This window comes from Aptenodytes patagonicus, chromosome Z, assembly GCF_965638725.1.
Source record: "Aptenodytes patagonicus chromosome Z, bAptPat1.pri.cur, whole genome shotgun sequence".
Lineage (NCBI taxonomy): Eukaryota > Metazoa > Chordata > Aves > Sphenisciformes > Spheniscidae > Aptenodytes > Aptenodytes patagonicus.
The window spans coordinates 78,724,691-78,744,721 of record NC_134982.1 but is presented as its reverse complement, the minus strand read 5'-3'; the positions used below and the strand labels follow the sequence as shown (position 1 = coordinate 78,744,721).

The 20,031-nt window shown below is 43.7% G+C and overlaps 1 protein-coding gene across 4 annotated transcripts in view; it reads left to right on the top strand.

Moving 5' to 3' along the window:
* PALM2AKAP2 (PALM2 and AKAP2 fusion) overlaps positions 1–20,031 on the top strand; it is a 337,193-nt gene that overhangs the window by 99,778 nt on the left and 217,384 nt on the right. For all 4 annotated transcript variants that reach the window (XM_076362480.1, XM_076362484.1, XM_076362482.1 and 1 more), the window contains one exon: positions 13,009–13,089. In XM_076362480.1, coding sequence (XP_076218595.1) covers positions 13,009–13,089 — 81 coding nt within the window. The remainder of the gene's footprint in view (positions 1–13,008; positions 13,090–20,031) is intronic.

The following is a 20,031-nucleotide window of genomic DNA, read 5'->3' as shown; positions in this document are numbered from 1 at the left end:
TCCTTAGAGCAGAGGTCTCCAGAAGGCCCAGGCAAAGGCAAGAGGAGTTGCATGGGAGCAGTTAAACAGTACCCACGTGGCATCTTGTTGGGGTTCAGAAGAGTCTGCATTGCTCTGACTGGAGGAGATGGGCAAAAAGAGGCAGTAATCAACACACATCCCTGAAGACTCTTCTGGTGTCTGCATGTTACTTTTTTTTTGCACACTGTTTGCTGTCTAATAAGCCATTCAAATGGTTCACAGTTTTATAAACCTGTCAGGTATGTCAGCTAAGTGTGAAATTCATCCAGACTGTACAGCTTTGTTGTTTCAACCTCCCATACACCCCGAGCACCTGTGCGGACAAACCTGCACAAACCACACAGCAGTCGTATGGGTTGCTGAGATGACCTTGAAGCTGTGAATTCCCAGATACACCTCACAGCAGGGATGCAAATCACAGAGAAATGCAGGCAGTTTTCTGAAGGGCATTGGAACCTTTGACAGCGCGGCAGAAATTTGCCCATTTATAAATGGATCTAGGTTCTGGAGCCAAGCACCAAAGCAGTCAGATCCAGACTGTGTTTTCTTGTTGCACTGCCCCGGGTCTCCCCCGTCAGTGCAGCAGACTGACACTGTTCACTCCTCTGCATCCTGCTTGAAGCCACTGTGATCTGCAGCCATGAGCACCCTGCCTTGAGGATCTGCAGCTAACCCATCCCTGGAGAGCCAAGCGGGCATGTGTTGCAGGCTTCGTGTGCTTACCCATTCTTCCTTACTTAAGGTGACATGCTGGTGGGAAGCTGCTGTGGGGTCTCTTCATGTTGCCGGGCCCAGGGTGGTCTCTGCCTTTGATGGTACAGGGAGAAGGCTGGCAGATGAATTTGTTATGCGATCTGTAGTGTAATGTTCCTACTGTTCTTATTCAGGAAGAAAGCGTTGGGATGCCTGACCTAAAGGAATGACATAGCAGTAATACCTCCCGCATACTGCTAAGGTTCAGTGTTGAGGCATGTGATCCTACACCTGTCAGATTAAATAAGCCTTCCAGAAGTAAGCTGGTTGGAGATGAAGCCAGTTCTTTTATGTGCTGTGTAGGCAAGGTGCCAAGGCCAAGGCTGGGTAGGATTTTTGGCATACCTAGATCACACACTGAGCATGCTTTTTTGCCAAGCACATAGATGTATCCACCCTCTCAGTCATGATCGCGTTCTTCATTTATGGTCTCTGGTCTCTCTGTGGTCTCATGTTGGAGTAATGTGACTCCCCGATGAACTGGAGAGGAGGCAGGGATGGAGTGTCCAGCAGCCCCATCAGGCTCCGGGACACAGCAGGGCATTGCCGCCTGACTGAAGAGGGGCACTGGTGCCCTCTCAGACCTGTGTGGGTCTTCAAAAGGTGCAAATGTATGGGATCTTCAAGGCTGCTCAAAAAGCAAGAGGAACCCAGCCCCTTACAGCCTCTTCGGAAAGAAAGGGAAACTTAGTGAGAATGGTGATTTGTGAACTGGTGTATCATCTCATTAGCATCACCAGTTTGAAAGGATACTGGCAGCTGGAAGGTGGCAAGTCTCAGGCTTTCAACTGCATCCCCCTGTGCTTGTAGGGAACTTTCTCTTCCTCTTTCTTTTTGGTGTAAAACAAGGCAGTCTTTCCCTTCCTGAATGTAGAAGTTAGGACTCAAACACACCAGCAACTGCAGCTTATGTCAGCAGGTCCCCGAGTATCGAACCATATGCATATCCTTAGCTCACAACCAATGTTAGACAAAAGCTTAAAGAAATTATTTTGAGCTAATAACTTTATGTCACAAATGACAAGAAGTGCTTTTCAGCAGCAGAGGAGCCCTGTACAGTACAGCTGCTAAGCACAGCCCTGCGACACCAGGAGATCCAGCGTGGTGCCACACAGGTCAGTTCCGAAAGCCTTAATGTCAGCAGGCAAGCTACCACGCTCACAAGCAAAGGGAGGAAGCCTCAGTAAAAACATATTGATGTGAGGCACTGAGACTCTGAAATAATTGGCTAATCCAGACAGACTGTAAGGATTAAAACACAAAGCTCAGCTCTATGTATTAGTTCCTTCATTTGGGTCTTTTCTACCATAACTTTGAAAATAACGAGCAAAAAGCTGGATGTGATTCAAGTACCAGAATTAGCACCAGTGTTGTCCCTACAGGTCCTGGCCATTGCTCCGTCCTGACCAGCGAGACCAGTTTGTTCCCTTTCTACCTCAGAAAATCCCGTTTCTTCTTCCCACTTAATATTCTGTGTCTTGGGGAAGTTTAAGTTGCTTGAAGTGGGGATGTCTCTCATATGTGCAATTAAACTGAATAAAGAGGGAAAACAAACTCTGCTGAAATCACAGTCTTGGTGATTCCAATCTAAGTTCTCACCAAGTTAAAATAACGCATAAAGATCCTCACCAGGCACTTGCTTAGGGGGAAACCAGCATAAGGAATCACAGCTTCATCTTGGATGCCTTGACTTAAAAACTTGGTGATTTATTTTTCATTTCTTAAAGCAAGAGTTAGAAATACCTTAATGGTTGTCATAATGCTACGATCAGCGCCTGCTTTGTAGGTCAAGATCACCCTTGAATAGGGGTTTCTCTGCACATTCAGCATCTTGCTGCAATCGAGATGTTTCCCCAAGCTTTACAATGTCCTGTTTGGCAGCATGAAGAGGTATATAAGGAGTGTATGGGGCATTAGGGTAAAAAAGAGACACACACTTTTCTTTGGAGCTGTAGAAATGTGATAAAATTAAGCCCATACTGACCAAATCCTGTCTTTCTCCTTTTCAGCAGCAAACAGTGAAAGGATGTACATTGAACAGCATGGATTTAAACCAAGGCCAATTAGTGGCAACATGAGAGTAGGGAGAGTTAATGAACTGGTTTTCTACAAATAGTCTACTCAGCCTAAAGAAAACTCCTTGTTGTATATTTTTATGAATGAAAACTTAGATCAAAGTCTGCTTAACATTCTTTAACCAAAATATATTTTTAAGAAAAAATACAGAAAAAAATAGTTGATTAAAAGTAGCTTCTTTCAGAATTTTGGTGGTTTTCCAGAGACAATAGAAGAATTTTTAGAATTTGTTCTATACGACATTATCTAGAAAATGCCACATTATTTTCTGGAAGAAAAATAATTTGCTAGGTGAAGACACTGAATTTTCCATCTAGCTCAGGCTGCAGTAGAACAAGGTCAGTGCTAGCAAGCTATACACATGATCTTGGAGGTTGGCTGTAGTGGACACTAGGTAATGAAGTTCAGCTGCCTGTCATTTATGACTGGTATTAAGGATTATCCAGTACAATGGATAAATCCATCTATTTCATGATTTATACTAACAATGTGCTCTGTACAGTCTTTTGAGTACTTTCCAGAAATAATTGATGCCGCAGAGAAGGTCACTACAGGACTCAGGTGGTCCTGAGCTCTTACCTATTTTCAGGGTTAGTGTAAAAACTTGGAAGTTTTGGAAGAAATGCTGATGTGGAGTTAATAAGGGGTGGGAATTTGGCATTCATAGGACATCTATTTGATTCACTGTCGCATCTCCCAGAAAAGATACTCAAACTCCAGTGACCCTGGTCACCTCTCAGCAGCCATTTAAGAGCCTGATACCATTAATCAAATTGTAAATGCATAGGAAATTGTGGCTTTATTCCTGTCAGCGACCGAAGGGAAGCAGCATCTGTGGGTCTCAGCCCATGTTCAGTTTCAGTTCAGACTTGGGAGTAAAGAAGAAAAGTCGACTAAACCTTTTCGGACTTCAAGGACTCATTATGGTGGTGGCCCAGTCAAAAATGCACATGGATTGTGTTAGACCTGAAACACTGCTTCCAGTGACCCAGTAGCATTCAGTGAAAGGGGGATATTGCAGGTAAAATCTTGGTTGCATCAAAATGGGGATGACTGCTCCATCAAAGTGGGAATTTTGCCATGGGATATCAGAGGAACCATGTTTTCTCCTAAAATAATTTTACTTCATCATCTCAATGAGACATTTTTCCATTGCGTCCCCTCTCAAAAATGCTAATGAGGGAGTTTTTCAAAAGGAAATTCCTTCCCGCGTTCATCATTTTTCATTAAGAGCTGTTGTTCTGGGAGCAGTGCCATCCTTTTATTTGTCGTTTGAGATGCATGGTGATTTTAATTAAGCGGTCATTGTCTGTGTGCATCGTGGTGGTTGCATTTGGTGACCAGGGAACTATAATTATAAACGTGCAGGGCAGCTGAAGTGTTTGCTGCAACTCTTTAGTGGGTTGTTGTCTTCACCAGAGAGGATCCTTTCTCCTCTTGGACAGATTTGTCCTGCACAGTCTCAGGTATGACATTGGCAGTGGGTTTGTGGCAGTCATGAAATGTTCATATTCAGAAGCCCTGAACAGGAGTGTATCCTACAGGGCTCCATGTGGGTGAACTCCTCCTTTGGTGTCCCAAACACACAGGATGACTATTATGGTTCTCTTACTTGAACCTTGAGTTGCGGGCAATGCACATGTGGACAAAGAGCTACCCTATTTGCCTTAGCAGGTCAGCACAGGAGAAACCCATCCTTTGACGTCATGCAAGGGTAGCCTAAGTGTGAGATGACATGGAGAAAATGAATTTTGCGGGTGTGTTTTCCCCATCTGAGCAAGAACTGTTATTCTGCATGCAAGTGACAAAATCAGCAAGAAAGGGGGCTGCAGACCAGAAAAATTTGCTCCTTTACCTGGAGCACTTAAGTTGGTTGCAGGGACCTGTATCTCTATCTCATTCAAACCATCCCATTTTTGTACATAAGCAAATAACTTATCTGACACTCACTACTGGAGAAAAGGGATGCAAGGTTGCGATGAAAGCCGATGTATTTCTGGCCTGAGGGGGTTTTCTTTCTTCACCCTGAGGGTTCAGCTCTCTGCAAATGATTCTGCCTTCCCCTTACAGAATCATAGAATCGTTTAGGTTGGAAAAGACCTTTAAGATCATTGAATACACCATAAACCTAACACTGCCAAGTCCAGCACTAAACCATGCCCCTCAGTGCCACATCTGCATATCTTTTAAATACCTCCAGGGATGGTGACTCAACCACTTCCCTGGGCAGCCTGGTCCAATGCTTTACAACCCTTTTGGTGAAGAAATTTTTCCTAATATCCAATCTAAACCTCCCCTGGTGCAACTTGAGGCCATTTCCTCTCGTCCTATCGCTTGTTACTTGGGAGAAGAGACCGACACCCACCTCACTACAACCTCCTTTCAGGGAGTTGGAGAGAGTGGTAAGGTCTCCCCTCAGCCTCCTTTTCTCCAGGCTAAACAGTCCCAGCTCCTCATAAGACTTGCGCTCTAGACCCCTCACCAGCCTCGTTGCCCTTCTCTGGACACGCTCCAGCACCTCGATGTCCTTCTTGTAGTGAGGGGCCCAAAACTGAACACAGTATTCGAGGTGCGGCCTCACCAGTGCCGAGTACAGGGGCACGATCACTTCCCTACTCCTGCTGGCCACACTATTGCTGATACAGGCCAGGATGCCATTGGCCTTCTTGGCCGCCTGGGCACTCTGCCGGCTCATGTTCAGGTGGCTGTCGACCAGCACCCCCAGGTCCTTCTCTGCTGGGCAGCTTTCCAGCCACTCTTCCCCAAGCCTGTAGCGCTGCATGGGGTTGTTGTGACCCAAAGTGCAGGACCCGGCACTTGGCCTTGTTGAATCTCATACAATTGGCCTTGGCCCATTGATCCAGCCTGTCCAGATCCCTAGCAGAAGCCTGTTCAATGTATGAGAAACAAAGCATTTCCGTAACTCCCAGGCTTTTCTGCTTATGCCCTGACTGGGGTCTGCCTCTCTGAATTAAGTCTATTCTGTGTCCAAAACCAACAAGCCAAGACATTTCTTGCATGCTGTGGCAAGCTGTCAATTTAATGGGAATCAACCCTTGTGACAGCAATCTCCAGTTTAAACCAGTTTCACAAGAGAGGTGGTGAAGGGCATACCTGATCATTAACCATTCACCTTGTCTCCAATCTCTCCTTAGCTTCCTGCTGTGCATACAACTATGGAAAGAGCAAGTATGAGGAAGAGAGCTAAACCCAGCCCTTATCTTTTAGGTGGGTTTAACCTGCTCACCTCAGGCATTTATCTGCTGCACCTGTGCAATTGAGAACTCCTGTTGTTTATTCCTAAATAACCCATCTGCTTGTTGCTCGGAGTGATGGAAATGGCCATGGCTTTGTCATAAGATATGTGGGTATATGGAAGATACATGGAAAGCATTGCAGCAGCATCTTGTACTCCTGCTGTCCCTGCATCCCACCTAGAACTTTCCAACGTACAATTTGCTTTGTTCGGGTAGGGAGAGGGTCCAGTAAGGTGAGTGACCAAGGTCCTAGGCACTTAGGACATTTGAAATCATGAATCTGTGCTTTAGATAATAAGCCTCCTGCACAGGGAGAGTGTAAGAGTGAAAAAGGGTGGCAGTTTCTTAGATGCTACATAGGAGCAGAGAGTGCAGTTTCCTTAAGTTCAGAAGCTGGATTCCAGTATACAGACACAGGGAAGTTGTCCCTGGCTCGTGTTTTAAGCTTAGCCAGGTGGCCATGGGTTTCAGGGGAGTGAGGCAGAGAGTGTCTTGCAGGAAAATGCCTGAGGGAGCAAAGCCAATAGCTTACATTTATGTGTTGTTGATGGTATAACTGCAAAGAAAAACGGATCTCAGAAATGGTTAAGTACAGACTCTGGTTCTGCTGGGAGCAGGGTAGGAGAGGAGCTGCAGGAGGAGTCATTTCCCATAATCTGAAACAACACATACTTCCCAGTACTCGAAACAGGAGACCAGACAAGCCTCCAGCTTGCAATTACGGAGGCTGCGTGGCTACCCATAACAACAAGATTTTCACCGAGCACAGTCATGCCAGTGCATATGGTCATCTAGTTTGATGCACTTGGCAGGACGATGGGGTCCACCTTCTTGTACTGGCAGCAAGTAATGAAAGTGGGCATTGATGGTCCAAAAGGAGCAGGCATCCTGCCACCAACCTTTGAGGTGTGTTTCTTCTGCCGTAACAGAGTCTCTGCTTCAGTTCTGTGTCCTGCCTCTTCTGGTGCTGTGATTTCTATTGTATGCTGTTTACAACAGCAGAAAATGTTTAGAACTGCATTTTGCAAAGTGGGCTGCATCGTTGCAACTGGTAGGGATGGTTGCTGTCAGGAGAGTTTCCCACTCTTCAAACACAACAGGAAAATAAAAGAATTGACCAGACAGGAATGAAGCAGATGGGGAAAAAAAAAGAAAAAAAAAGGAGAAAATTAGCCTCCTGTGTTTCTTCATATTTCCTTTCCTGTGAACCATTACTGCTGAACCGCAAAAGAGGAAACAAATTTACAGATTGGACTTCACTACTGAGAGATGTGAAGCCACCACATTGAAGATGGTCATTTAAACAACCACCCTGGTGAAAGTTTCATTTTCCATGAGGAGTGATTTCTTGGGATCATGCTAACTGCAGGTTGAAATTGTTAGGAGAATCCAGATGCTCCTTTTCCCCCAGAGTTCTGGATGTCCCTGAACTGGCAACAGAAAAATGAGGTGTCAGCAGCTCTTTTGCTTGTTTGTTTCCTTACTTGCTGCCCTAAAAATATGTGAGCTTTAAATAAACAGGGAATAATATCTGCCAACTGTGCAGAGTGGAGAAAATAATGTCTTGCTGAAGAAATTCACACGATTCTTTGAAGACAATTCTTTGTAACTGTTTTCCTTGCTTTGAAGCAGACCATAATTTTCTTCCACCTGTGCCATTTTTGGGTGCATTTGTTTTGTGTTCGCACAACAGGCAGGAGCTCGCCCTCTTCCACCTGCTCCTCTGTGGCGGGTCGGACACTTGCTTGGCATGCAGGATGAAGCCAGTGTGGAGCCTTGTCACTGAAACTACCAGTGGTAGCTCCTCCAGCATCGTGCTGCCCATTTCCTTGAGGGTCACAAGATCCCCATTGGGTTTTTTGTTGAGCTGGCAATTTTTTTGTTTTTCCCACCATGTTCTTCTGGATACCTGCACCATAAGCCTTAGCCTCCTGTCAGGTCTGGCCATATATTTTCCCAGTGAGGTCAATCAAATAGCATTTAGTTTCTCTGCTGCTCCATGGAGTGCTCTCTGCACATGTCTGAGCTGACTTTAGACCAAAGAAATCAGATGCTTCTGCCAGTGCAAGGGGAGCAGAGGGCTTTACCAAGTCCTCTTTTTTGGGGGGGGCTTTACTGCCCCAAGGATTTACATGGCTTTAGAAGTGCATGTTTCTTCTCAGTTATGACTCTGTGAGCTAAATAATCTCTATATCACTTCCACACTGTGCAGGCAGATTTCTAAACAAGAAGGAAAATGGTTTTGTAATGGAAAATTGAAGTATTCTGTGACTGCAGTGTCAAAGAGAAGCATTTTTATATAACTTTTTTTTTCCAAGGTCTTATGTTTGCTTTGGGTTTTTTGGGGTTTTTTTATTGGTTTGTGGTTATTTGGGTTTTTTTGACTGGAGCAGTTTGACAAGTCTGACACTAAACTGTAGGTTATTTTGACCAAATGTAACACAAGATTCAGACAAAAACTGCAGCACCCCTTCTCTGATGAATGAAAAATCAGTGGTGTTAGGATGAGCAGGAGAGGAAGACAAGCATACAAAAACTTAACAAAGTACCTCTACACCCTGAAAACCATCTGTGGTTCAGGGGTTTCCTGAACCAGATGTAATTTCAGTTTGTGTAGCAACCCTCACAGTATTCTTTCCCTCTGCCTGTCCCCAGGGTCCCCTGGGAACCCCAACACCTTCTAGCACTCACAGTATCCCGAGACAGGGATTTCCACAGCAGACCCATGCCTTGGCTTCAAAACTGCCCCGTCCGGTTTCACTTGATGCCCCTTTTTTTCTTACAGTGGAATACAGAGTGAGCAGTAGATGCCCACTGGCTGTCTCCATGACACTACTCATGATTTTACAGATCTCCGTTTTGTCCTCCCAACACCTCTCTCTCTTCCAAGCGAATGGGGTCTTACTGATTATCTGATATATTTGTTTTTTAGCAACAGAAAAGTGGCATTGGCCACCTTTAGTGCTAAGCAGAAATTACTTCCTTTCCGAAATCAAGCTTCTTAGAAAAGGAAATAAATTTATAGTTTCCATGTTGCACACCCATGTGTGAATGCCTGAGTACAAATCTCATTTTTCATTGAAGAGGATTCAAGGTGTGAGTAACCTTGCCATTTGACTTATGTTCTTTTCCCATCATTTTGGTCTGAGTAAAAAATTCACGGACTTTCACATTTTCCTTGTATTTTTTGGTGAAGGGAGGGATGTAAGGTTTGAATCTTATTTTACTTGTGAACATCCCAAATACTCAGAGCATTCTCACAAATGGTACTCCTCTGCCACTTTGGAAAGGTAACCATCTGTGATGAGTATCTGTATTCTTTAAAAAGCAGCACACCTCAGATAGATACAAATCTTTTCTTTTAAACCTACCACATTCATAGTAAAACTGGCTTTAGTGCTTGTCTTCTCCACCTTTTTTTAACCTAGTTTCTATAATCCCTTCACTTCTTGAAAAAAAAACCAACACTTGGTGTCCACAGAATAGCTTCAAGGTGTGCGTGGGTGTTTGACATCCCAGCTGACAGTTTTCACTACCCCCCTCAAAAGGTGCAAGAACTGTACAAAATACGGTCATCTTGCATATACCCAAGCATCCTCCTGGCTCCTGCCTTCCCCCTGTGGCTTGAGCTCCACGCATCCTGGCCCGCGGGAGGAGATCAGGGATGTTCTTGGGGTTACTTCTTGGGGGTGATTAGTGTTAATTGCTAGTTGAAGCAGTGATGGATTACTCCCTGCATTGTAGGAAAAAAGATGACATACGTTTAACTGAAGCTGTCCAGAGTGAACCTGTTTGTTTAAAGCAAGCACTTTATTTTCTTGGTGCCAGGACCCTTAGTAAATTAGTAACTTAACACGCATACTTGGAAAAAAGATATCTATAAGTAGATGAACAGAGTAATGAGGAACATTTACTGGCTTCAACATAGAAAAGGGCCTTAACAAATCCTTGGGTGTAAGCATGTGCTTTACATCCCAGTGTTTTCAGTAAAGTCCTGAATCGGGACCTTGCTTAAGTGGGGGCTGGTTTCATCTACTGAATGTCTAAAATCCTTGACATGCTGATTTTGGTGGGATTTTTGTCAGCCAGTCCAGTCTTCTACCACATTTTTTCAGAACATACCCATATAAACCAGGAACACATACAGTCACAACCTTCAGTGACTGGGGGAAGCCTAAACTGAATGTGATCTAGTGACCTGAAGGTGAAACATCCTGGTAGCTAATTACCAATGCTGCGATTCACGCAATCTTCAGAGAAAAAAAAATACTTTTGCTGTCATACTCCTCAGCCATAGCTGTGGTACAAAGTCAGAGGGTAGAGGCATGCAGTCAGGCTGCCTGAAAGCCAGTGAAATGGAAACCTGAGCAATATTCCAATTTAACTCCACAGAAGCCCACTTGTTAGTAAGTAGTTCAACTATTTTAGTCCCTGCTGTGTTGCTGCCTACAGGGAAAATACTCTAAGTGCTTTCCCTTTCTCACAAAGAAAAGAAGTTTCCATCTATGTTTTATAAGGCTGTCTTGTCACATCCATTATATAGCATCACACAACCAGCCAGAGAAGGTACTGTGGTGATTTCCATCATGTGTTTTAGCGAGAAGGTTTTTGGGAAGGGTAGAATACATATATATATATATATATATATATAAAAAAATATGTATGTATATACACACATATAAATGTAGGTCAGTTAACTGTGAAGATGTAGGTGCCTTATGCTGGCCTATGGAGTGTCAGATGTGGGGTCTTAATGCCTACATATGTGAAATCCAAACATTCTGTCATCTGGCCAGCTTGGCACAAACAGGGCAGAATTATCCTTACTCTGAGAATATTAGGCCATTAACTGGAATGGCTTTTAGAACTACTTTATTCTAGTCCATGGCTGACCAGCTATTTGAGGAAATAGCAAAGAACAAATTCTGTTTTTCAATCTCCAAAGTACACCGTTAGTATCACAGAATGAAGAAAATGGCAAGAGACATCCCTGAACAATGTTGGGGTTTTTTAACCCCTGAGCCATCCAATATCCTTTTCCATTCAAAAATGCAAAGGGGAGATGGGGATTGGAGGAGTGATAGGAGGGATGATCCACAGACCATCAATTTTATATAAGGAAGGATTTTTAAAGGTGCATGCATAAATTTTGTATGCCTGTATGTGCACAAATGCAAACTATCTTCTGTGTGTACAGTGCAGTGAGATGTCAAGTTTTCAGCTGAAGACAGGCACCATTTGTGACATTTTATTTATCCAAAAAGCCAATTTTCCTATTCCAAAGTAACTTCAGCAGGGTATTTTTGTTCAGCAGTAATATTCTTACATACTTCAGACCATGGGGAGTGTGTGTGTGTGTAGATGTAGATATACACAAAAAATCAACATGTAAGAGTGTGCAGTGTATTACAGAACTGCTTGACATATGCATCATTTGCCTACTTTGCCTCTTCTGGGTTCATTACTCCAGTCCTCCCATCACTTTTATGATGTCTTATTCTTCAGAAGGAGCAGTCCAGACAGTTACCTAGCTCCATGGTTTGCTTTGTTTTGAGTGAGCCTGGCATTTAAAAAAAAAAAAAAAGTTTCTTGATCTTCTTTGTAAATGTAATGCTTTCACTCAAAGTGCCCTGGCTTGAGGTCCAATATAAACACAATTAATTTCTGCATAGGCAGCATCTTATCGTATGCTCCTTGGGGATGAGGCATGAAGGTTTGAAATCCCTGGAAAGCAGAGAACTCCCAGGGCATCAGTAGGGCACCTAGAAATGAGACAGAAAAATTACTTTGGGGACTTACGGAATCTCCATATGTCTTCAAGCCCAACCTTACAGCTACTGAAATATTTAAATAAAAAAAACATGCTTTCACAGGTAGAGAATAAAAACTGTTGTTCCAGTAAAAACTGAGGCTGGTATGCTTATTTGACTGCCTCCATTTACTACTCAGTATTTCTGTCTTGGCTGCAAAATCTAAAATGAGGAAAGACCTCCAGGAGAGGGAACCTGATCCGGGCTGGGGATGGGTGAGGAGAAATGCTCCCGGCAAGGTGCAGAAGACTGACGAAAGGCAAACAGTTGATCCTTCGTAAGAGGAAGGTGTTGCAGAGGAGAAAAGCAGGTCGTTCTCCTCTTGAAACACCTGAGTCTGCTGCCTGCTGAAGGGAGCAGCCTGGGCACGGATGAGTGGCCATGTTTGTGAACATGACCGTGAATACCCTCAGCTGTGGAAATGACCGTGCCGTCCTTGGTGCCACTCAGTCAGCCCAGCTTCTGGGAGCCGGTAAGGGCCAGCTGCTAGTGTGTGCTGGTGGCTTGAATTTTAAACAAAGCCAGCTGGGGGGTTAACCATCCCATTTGCTTTGCAGGTAAACCCCGTGCAACCTGTCTGAAACACCTTCTCCCCATTGAGCCTGGGGAAAGCCTTACCACCAACCTCGCCGGGATGAAACATGGTCTGCAACCCGGCTCCCTTCCTCTGTGATGCCACCCACTGCTTTTGTGTCACCTTACTGTCACACAATTCCACCACGCAATCCGTATTTTTGGCCCGGCATCTCAAATGCAAAAGCACATCTTTGTCCCTTTAACTTCTCTCTCCACTGTTATGCCTGTTTTCTCCCCTCCTCTGGGACTGTGCACTCTGTTGCTGCTCCAGCTGCCGGGAGCGAGCAAGGAGAATTTCTCCTGCTGGTGAGCAACCGGCTAGTCTGGGGCTGGCGTCTTCCCAGGACGCTGCTGTTTGCATACCAGCAGGAAGAGGAGCAGGTGAAATGGGACTGGTGACATCTGTACAGATGCGTTTGACTGCTTACATGCTCTTACGAATCTGCTACTCTTAAAGCCTCCGTTTCTCTGACGAGATCTCTCTCTCTCTCTCTCTCTCAAATTATTTTTCCAAGGAGAAAAGGAAAAGGCAGACAGAAATAGAAGGCAAGAGACAACAGCTTGAGGACCAGATACTTCAGCTGCAGCATTTCAAGGTAAGGGACTGATGCCAGAAACGATGGATTGACTAAATCTGTTCATTATTAGACATGCAGATCACACGTCTGAAAGCTGGGAAGAGCCCACTCCGACATGAAGCAGCTTTCACTGCCGGAGCCTATCTCTTGCAGTGATCATGTCCTGCCTGCTTTTCATTCTGTGTGTTTCATGCACAGGACCATGTTGCAGAAATGGCTTAGGAGCATGGAGTCAGGAGGGTGTGAGCACAGGCAGCACGGCAGTGCTGTTATTATTAAACACTGTTATTTATTATACATAATGATAAGACACTAATCGCTGTGGATTGGGTGTGCACTGCATGGCTTCAGTGAGCACTTTCTGCCTGCAGAGCTGCATTGGATTTTTCTGGTGCCTGTCATTAGGTTTTGTGTGTGTGTGTGTGTGTGTGTGTGTGTTGCAGAGGGGCTGTTAGCATGCGTGTGTGTGTGTAAAGCTTTAATTGTAGGATGAAGTTATTAGGCATACATGGCATAATAAAATAGGCATGTATGCACATGCAGGGAGGGTGTTAATGCATATGTGCATGTCTACGTGGAGAGGCGCCTTGATATTTAACAGGGTGCCAAGCATCCCCAGTCCCTGTTGGACTCCATGACAGCTGCAGATAGCATCGTTCGAAAGCCATCCTGGTTATTTCTATCATTTATCCTTCCTGTCAGTAGCAGAGTTTGTCTTTACATTTGTGCATAGCGAAGAGAAGAACAAAAACATACGTGTGATCTTTTTGTAACCAGTGCGCATTTGTGGGTCAATCATTAGATTGGTTCAGGGCCCGAGGAATTTCAGTGATTAAAATACCTGAGAAAGATGATCAGGACTGGTCAGTTTGTCCTTGCAGCAAGTGAGCTGGGCTGTGTTTTTAAAAATAAGATCTTTAGGTTGCCTGTGCGACAGTATGTGTGTGCATGTGTGTGTGTGTGAACAGTGCACCTGCGTGGGGAGATGGTGCGCAAAATATCTTCTCTGCCCACACATGCACTCAAAGACCAGACTTCAAGTTATGCTACAGAGAGGATCCTTCTCCTGCCTCTCCAAGCCCCTGCCACCATGTTCTATAAACTATTCCTCATTTTCTGGTAAACATGAGGCAGTTAAGCCCAAGTAATTGATTGCAGCCTACACAAATGCTCCATCAGGTTCACCATAATTCTGTGGATGTCACACATTGTCTTTGGTGTTATCAGTCAATGATGTGATTGCATTTCTGTGGGGCAACAGGAGTTGCCATTTCATTCAGGCTGACATTGACTACAGGCAAGGGAGAATTTCTCCTGACAGCCGTACGTTGATGCAGCAGGGCAGTAAGATGCCTTTCTAGTGCCTTCATGATGCTTGCTTTTTTTCTTTTTGCTGCAAAGCTGAGGACTTCTTTTATCATGTTAACTGTTTCCAAGCTAACTGAATTATGCTTTTTCATTAATTTCTTTAAGCAGAGCCTTTTGGAAAGCCAATTCTGCCAATTCTTTACTTCATCTGATTTATTTTAATATAGCTGTTGCTAAACTGAATTTTATCTTCATCCATAGGGAAAAGTAAAACATCTCAAGGTGGTGCAGTGGGGTCAGCCCCTCAGCTGGTGTAAACTGGCACTGACTTCAGCCCTGCTACACGGATTGCCACTAGTGGAGGTTGAGTCTTGCTGCATGGATTTCTTGAGTGACACACATGAAAATTAACTATTTCCCTTTATTATTTAGCTCACAGCCTGGAGCAAGAGCAGTAATCATACAGGAAGCTAAGGGGAGATCAGGGCACAGAAATTTAAAATGGCAGCTTTCTCAGCTAAAAACACAGCCAGACTTAAGGTCTGTAATGCTGTGTGTGAGGATGAGCATCAAGATACGATAGGAGCTTCTCTACCTCTTCATTCAGTGGCATCAATTGTCGTCAGAGGAGAAGTGTGTTGCTTTTACTGGAGTGGCCATGGTGACTGCTGCTCCAGGAGCTGCCTGTACCACCTCACTGTACCACCAAACAACTGTCTGCTGGGAGACCTGGATGAGGTGATGGCAGAGGTCGATCTGGGATTGCAGAGTTCATCCGCATTGCTGCTAGGCCCTTCCTAAACAGAAGGAGGGCAGCTACTCCCAGGCTCAAAAAAAAAAAAAAAGAAAAAAAGAAAAGAAGAAGAAAATAGAGGCACTGGCTGAGCTTATTTCCCTTTCTCTGTGGAGACAGACAAAGTGAACTGCATTTTCTTTTCATGCTTTGTTCAGTATTCTGGCTGCTTAGTGGGATGCTGATCAAAATGGTATTTGGCCTGCCAGGCTGCTTTGTTCATTTGAAAATCTGTGTATCCTCCCCCCACCTCCCCAAGGCTCTCCCTCACCTCACCCTGGTTGCTCTGAGCCTCTGCAAGCCAGGGGCTCCAAGTCTGCTATGAATATAGTCCCCCAGTCTGATACGGCCCCCCAGTCTGGCTCACACAGCCCAAAATAAGTACATCCGTTCTCCTTCAGAAGTGCTACGTAGAACATGGTTCATTCCCTGAATTATGTGGATTTCAACTAATTCTGTGCAAGACACAAATCCAGATCAAAAAAAAACAGGCTTGCCTAGGAAGCCCATGTATTTACTCAAAATGCTGTGAGGTTGTTGATGTCAGTGTAGAGTGTAAGGACTTCATATCAGTGTTCAGTAAAATCTGCTGTGGAGAAACCTTTGAAAATAATATCTAGGTTAATCCTGTGTCTGCAGTATCTGGGCTGATCCCACAAGCATAACAGCTTGAGTTCACCCAAAGACATTCATGCCAGGATTCAATGGGTTTGGTTCATTTCTGTATGAACTGCCAGAGTAATTTTATTTTAAAAATACACTGTGTAAAATAGCATGTTTGGTTACCTAATAAAGGTTCTGGAAGCTACAGGCATTATGTAAATTTCAGACAATTTTATTCACATAGGAAAAATATCTAATATAAATAGTTTATTGCAAATGTTTATGCTGCATTACCTACAGTTTCCAAGTTGCTGATGCCAATTAGACCCCTGGCAAAATGACTTAACTCTACTACCCGTTCATTCATTTTTCCCTTATTATGTACCTGGCTGAAAATAAGGGAACGGTGGCTGCTGCCCCGTTGTTTTAGGCAGAACAGCCCATCAAACGCTAGAGTTAGTAAATGTCAGCACTGAACGTGGACAAGACTTTGGCAACACGTTTTGCAAGGGCTCCTGAGAATGAGGCCAATGGCTTTATGGCTGAGGACACCAGGACAAAAACGTGGCTCAGCTATTAATGGTATGTGTGAGTTTCTGAGTTAATCAAGAGAAACCCTCCAAGTGTGAAAGTCTGGACTAGGAGAGAGTCTGGAGTAGTGTAGGCTTTAAAAACTGAATTCCCTCATTGCTGACAGTGAAAGCCGTACCACCTCTTCTGTGAATCACTAGGAAGTAGGGACACTGGTGGGCATGGAGCATCCACGTGGTACTTCAGGGCCATTGGGGCACTCCATTGAAGGCAGGAGGTTTATTTGTCTACGTTACAATCAGATGCTTCATTGGAAAGGCCCTTGGTGTTGGAAAAGGTATAAAGGTGCTTTGAAGCCCCATTTTTTGAGACTGAACATGCTGGTTTGTTCTAATAAGAGGCAATTTACAACAGCTCTCCTTATCTCCCACCTACTTTAATCTTTAATACCAAAATAATTCTTTCATATAACACAAGATGTGTTTTGTTTTGTTTTTTAACAGTAGATAGAGTTCAAACTTCACGCATTGGCAGTTCATTGGCCGTACTCTTACAAATGGGGCTTGCCACGTCCGTGGGAACTGGAGGTGTTACCAGCTTCTATAGTTTGAAATCAGAAAAGTGGGAAAAATTCACCTTACGCAAACACACTGTCTGCAGTATCCATCAACATGATGTGGTTTCCTGAGGAGGACAATAATTGATTTTGGTTGATTAGTTGCACTGGAAATAAAACCTACAAGCAACAGCTGCTTTTAAGAACTTGTTCAGCTAGGCAGCAGTTGGGCGGGCCCATTTTAATAGAGATGTTTACTATTTCAAATGAACTCTAGGGTAGAAGTGTTTCTTCCAAGATCTGGCTGCCTCTGTAGTTAGTTGAACAGAATTTCTATAATTGTTTACTGTAGCTCTGTTTGGTGGTGGCTGGTAATAAAATAAACCACACAAAACCTCCTAATTGAATGAAAAATGACTTCTCTACTGTTACTTTAACTATTACAATAAATCCATTTACCACAGTTATTTTATTTCTGGAGTGGTATAAATATTAGGGACCTATTTCTGTTAACATCTGCTTCTTAAAGACTGCAGTTCATGAACACTTAATCTATAACATAATTACATCTTTACTATGAAGGAAAGGAAAGCCTTTTTATGTTATAGAGATTTTGTTAGGGTATGGCTTTAGCTGAAACTATCATATCTATAAATAAATTTTAATTTTATTATTCCAGAGTTATATTGCTATCCTCAACTTATTGTAGTCTTAAAATAACTGCTGTCAGAGAATATAAATAGATATATCTGTCTATCCATACATATATATATGCACAACAGTGTGGAAAAACAGAGATAACTTTTGTGAATGAAGGAATCTTGTTATTCCTTTATGTTGAATCCCTTTATGGTTTTCAAGTAAATTAACCCTTAAGCTGAATGGAGACTCAGTCAAGCACACAAAAAAAGTTTGATGATGTCATGGACGGTCTCCATTCTCTACAGGGTCAGTGCAATAGCCCCCAAAACCTATTCTTATTAATAGTTGAGCACTCTCTGGTATGTGATATCTGCTATGATAGTCCCGGGCTGACCCTCTGTTTTTAATGTACTGGAGCCCACCGCACCTGGAAGGTCCTGCCATCTCCATTTCCCAACTGCAGTTCTGGGGCATGGAGAGGCTAAGAGCTAATTTGGAGAGAAATTTCCATTTCCAGAGCATAGGAGAGCCCCATTCGTCCCTTTCTGTGCATTAGCATCTTTGGGCTGATGCCCACCTTACCCTGGGAAGCTTGCCTCCCACCAGGATTTAAGCCGAGAAGTGAAAGGCTCTCTGCCTCTCTGCTAACCTGTTTTATGATCCAGAAGAGAAATCCAGATTCGTTAGGCCAGAAAGGGAGTGGGACAGGGAATAGGACTGCACAGCCTAAGGATTTAGGGCACTTGCTCTTTCTGAATTGCTTACAGAGTATGAAACCTTAGGATATCCTTGCCGGGAAGTAGCGTTTGGAAAGGAGGGATTTCAAAAATCCTTTTATGTTTTCTTTTCAAGTAATCAGAAAACAAAATATCTATCCCCAGATAAAATCTTTTAACCATAATAGAATAGTTTCTCCAGGCCAGCTACACAAATTGACTACCCCAATGAGATGAAAGCTTTAGTCCTTTAACACATTTCTTATCTGCTTGCATGTCATTGCCACGCAGCTGAATATACTGTAATTATCCTGGTATAATCCCTCTGCGAGAAGGCTTTTATTCAGGAAAAAGGTATTGTTGTGTGACTTGTACTTTGAACTGGGGCACAGTTATCCTGGGATGACCATGTCAGTAAGCGTCCCCATACAGGGAGGGCTTCCTTGAAACCCATCAAAATTGCCACTCACATTTCCATCGTTAACAAGGTCCTTCGAGCAGGTCACTGCCACTCCGGCAGTTTTTGTTTTAGCCAGACTGTGTCAAAGTAGCTCGAGGATGTTTACAGCTTGCTTCAACCCCAGCCCCTCCTAATGGCCTGATACGTGCTCAAAAATGTATTCACATGACCTGAATCCAGCTTTTTAAAACAATGACTATAAGAACTTTTAAGACCAGAAAAGAAAGGAATCCCTGAAAAATAGCTTTTCTTTTTGCCTCTTTTGACTGATGTGTGTTTGTGGGAAGGAGTGATAAACTGAAGCTAAGGACAGACTGAATGTAGAAAGGCAATTATTCTTTCAGAAGATGATAATAGTAAAAGCAACTGTGGCTGTGTAGTAATGATGATAACTTGCAAAGCCTGTTTGTTTTGGGCGGAGAGAGTTGCCAGTTTTTGAAATCTCAGATTGTTAACTATTCCAAAAAGAGTTGTTGTTGTTGTTGTTGTTGTTGTTGTTGTTACTATTTCTCTCAAAACAATGCTTTACTTCCTTTGAAAACATGGAGTGAGTACTCATAGGGAAAACCAAAGCATACCTAAATTTCTGGCTCCAGGCGGTAAAAGCGTGGTCAAACTCTTTTCATGTATCTGTAAAAGAGGTTCTTACTAAATTTTTCAGTCCAACCACATGAAGTCCAGAAACTTCAGCTAGCTTTAAGCTATTTCCTACTCCAGCTCCAAAATTCCCTGGGAAACAGAGACGTTCTCATGGAGTCATAAAGTAATTTATGTGTGAGGAGACCCTGGAGGTCTCCTCGTGCCCCTGCCAACAGGAGCAGGTTGCTCCCATGCCTATCCTTGTCCCATTACATTTGGACTCTTGCCCAGGATGGAGATCCCACGGTCCTACTGGGAAACCCGCTCCCAGGTCGGGCCACCATCCTGAGGACCACATGTGCCTTCATCACAGCATCCCCTTTTGCAAGCTGTGTCCCTGCACTGCCGGTGTGTGCCTGCTGGGACAGCCCGGTTCCCTCATCCCTCCCCTCACCCCTGCAGCACTCGCTGGCAGTTGTTTATTGTTTATTCTCATTATGGTGCTTAATCTCACCACAAGCAAAATGCCAAATAATTGGACAGAGCCATCATTATCATCCTGCCATGAAGAAGTCTGAAATCTTATATGGACTTCCTAAAGAGAGATACTGAAAAATAAACCAACTCTCCAGCTTAGGTATCAGCATGATTGTTTTCAGTTCAGGCAGAACTTTCTGGTAGCCCCGATGTATAGAAGATATATGTAGAAAAGAGCCTATGTTTGAGTTATCTTTTATCTTATCGTTGTTTTTTGTCTCAATGTCATCTCAAG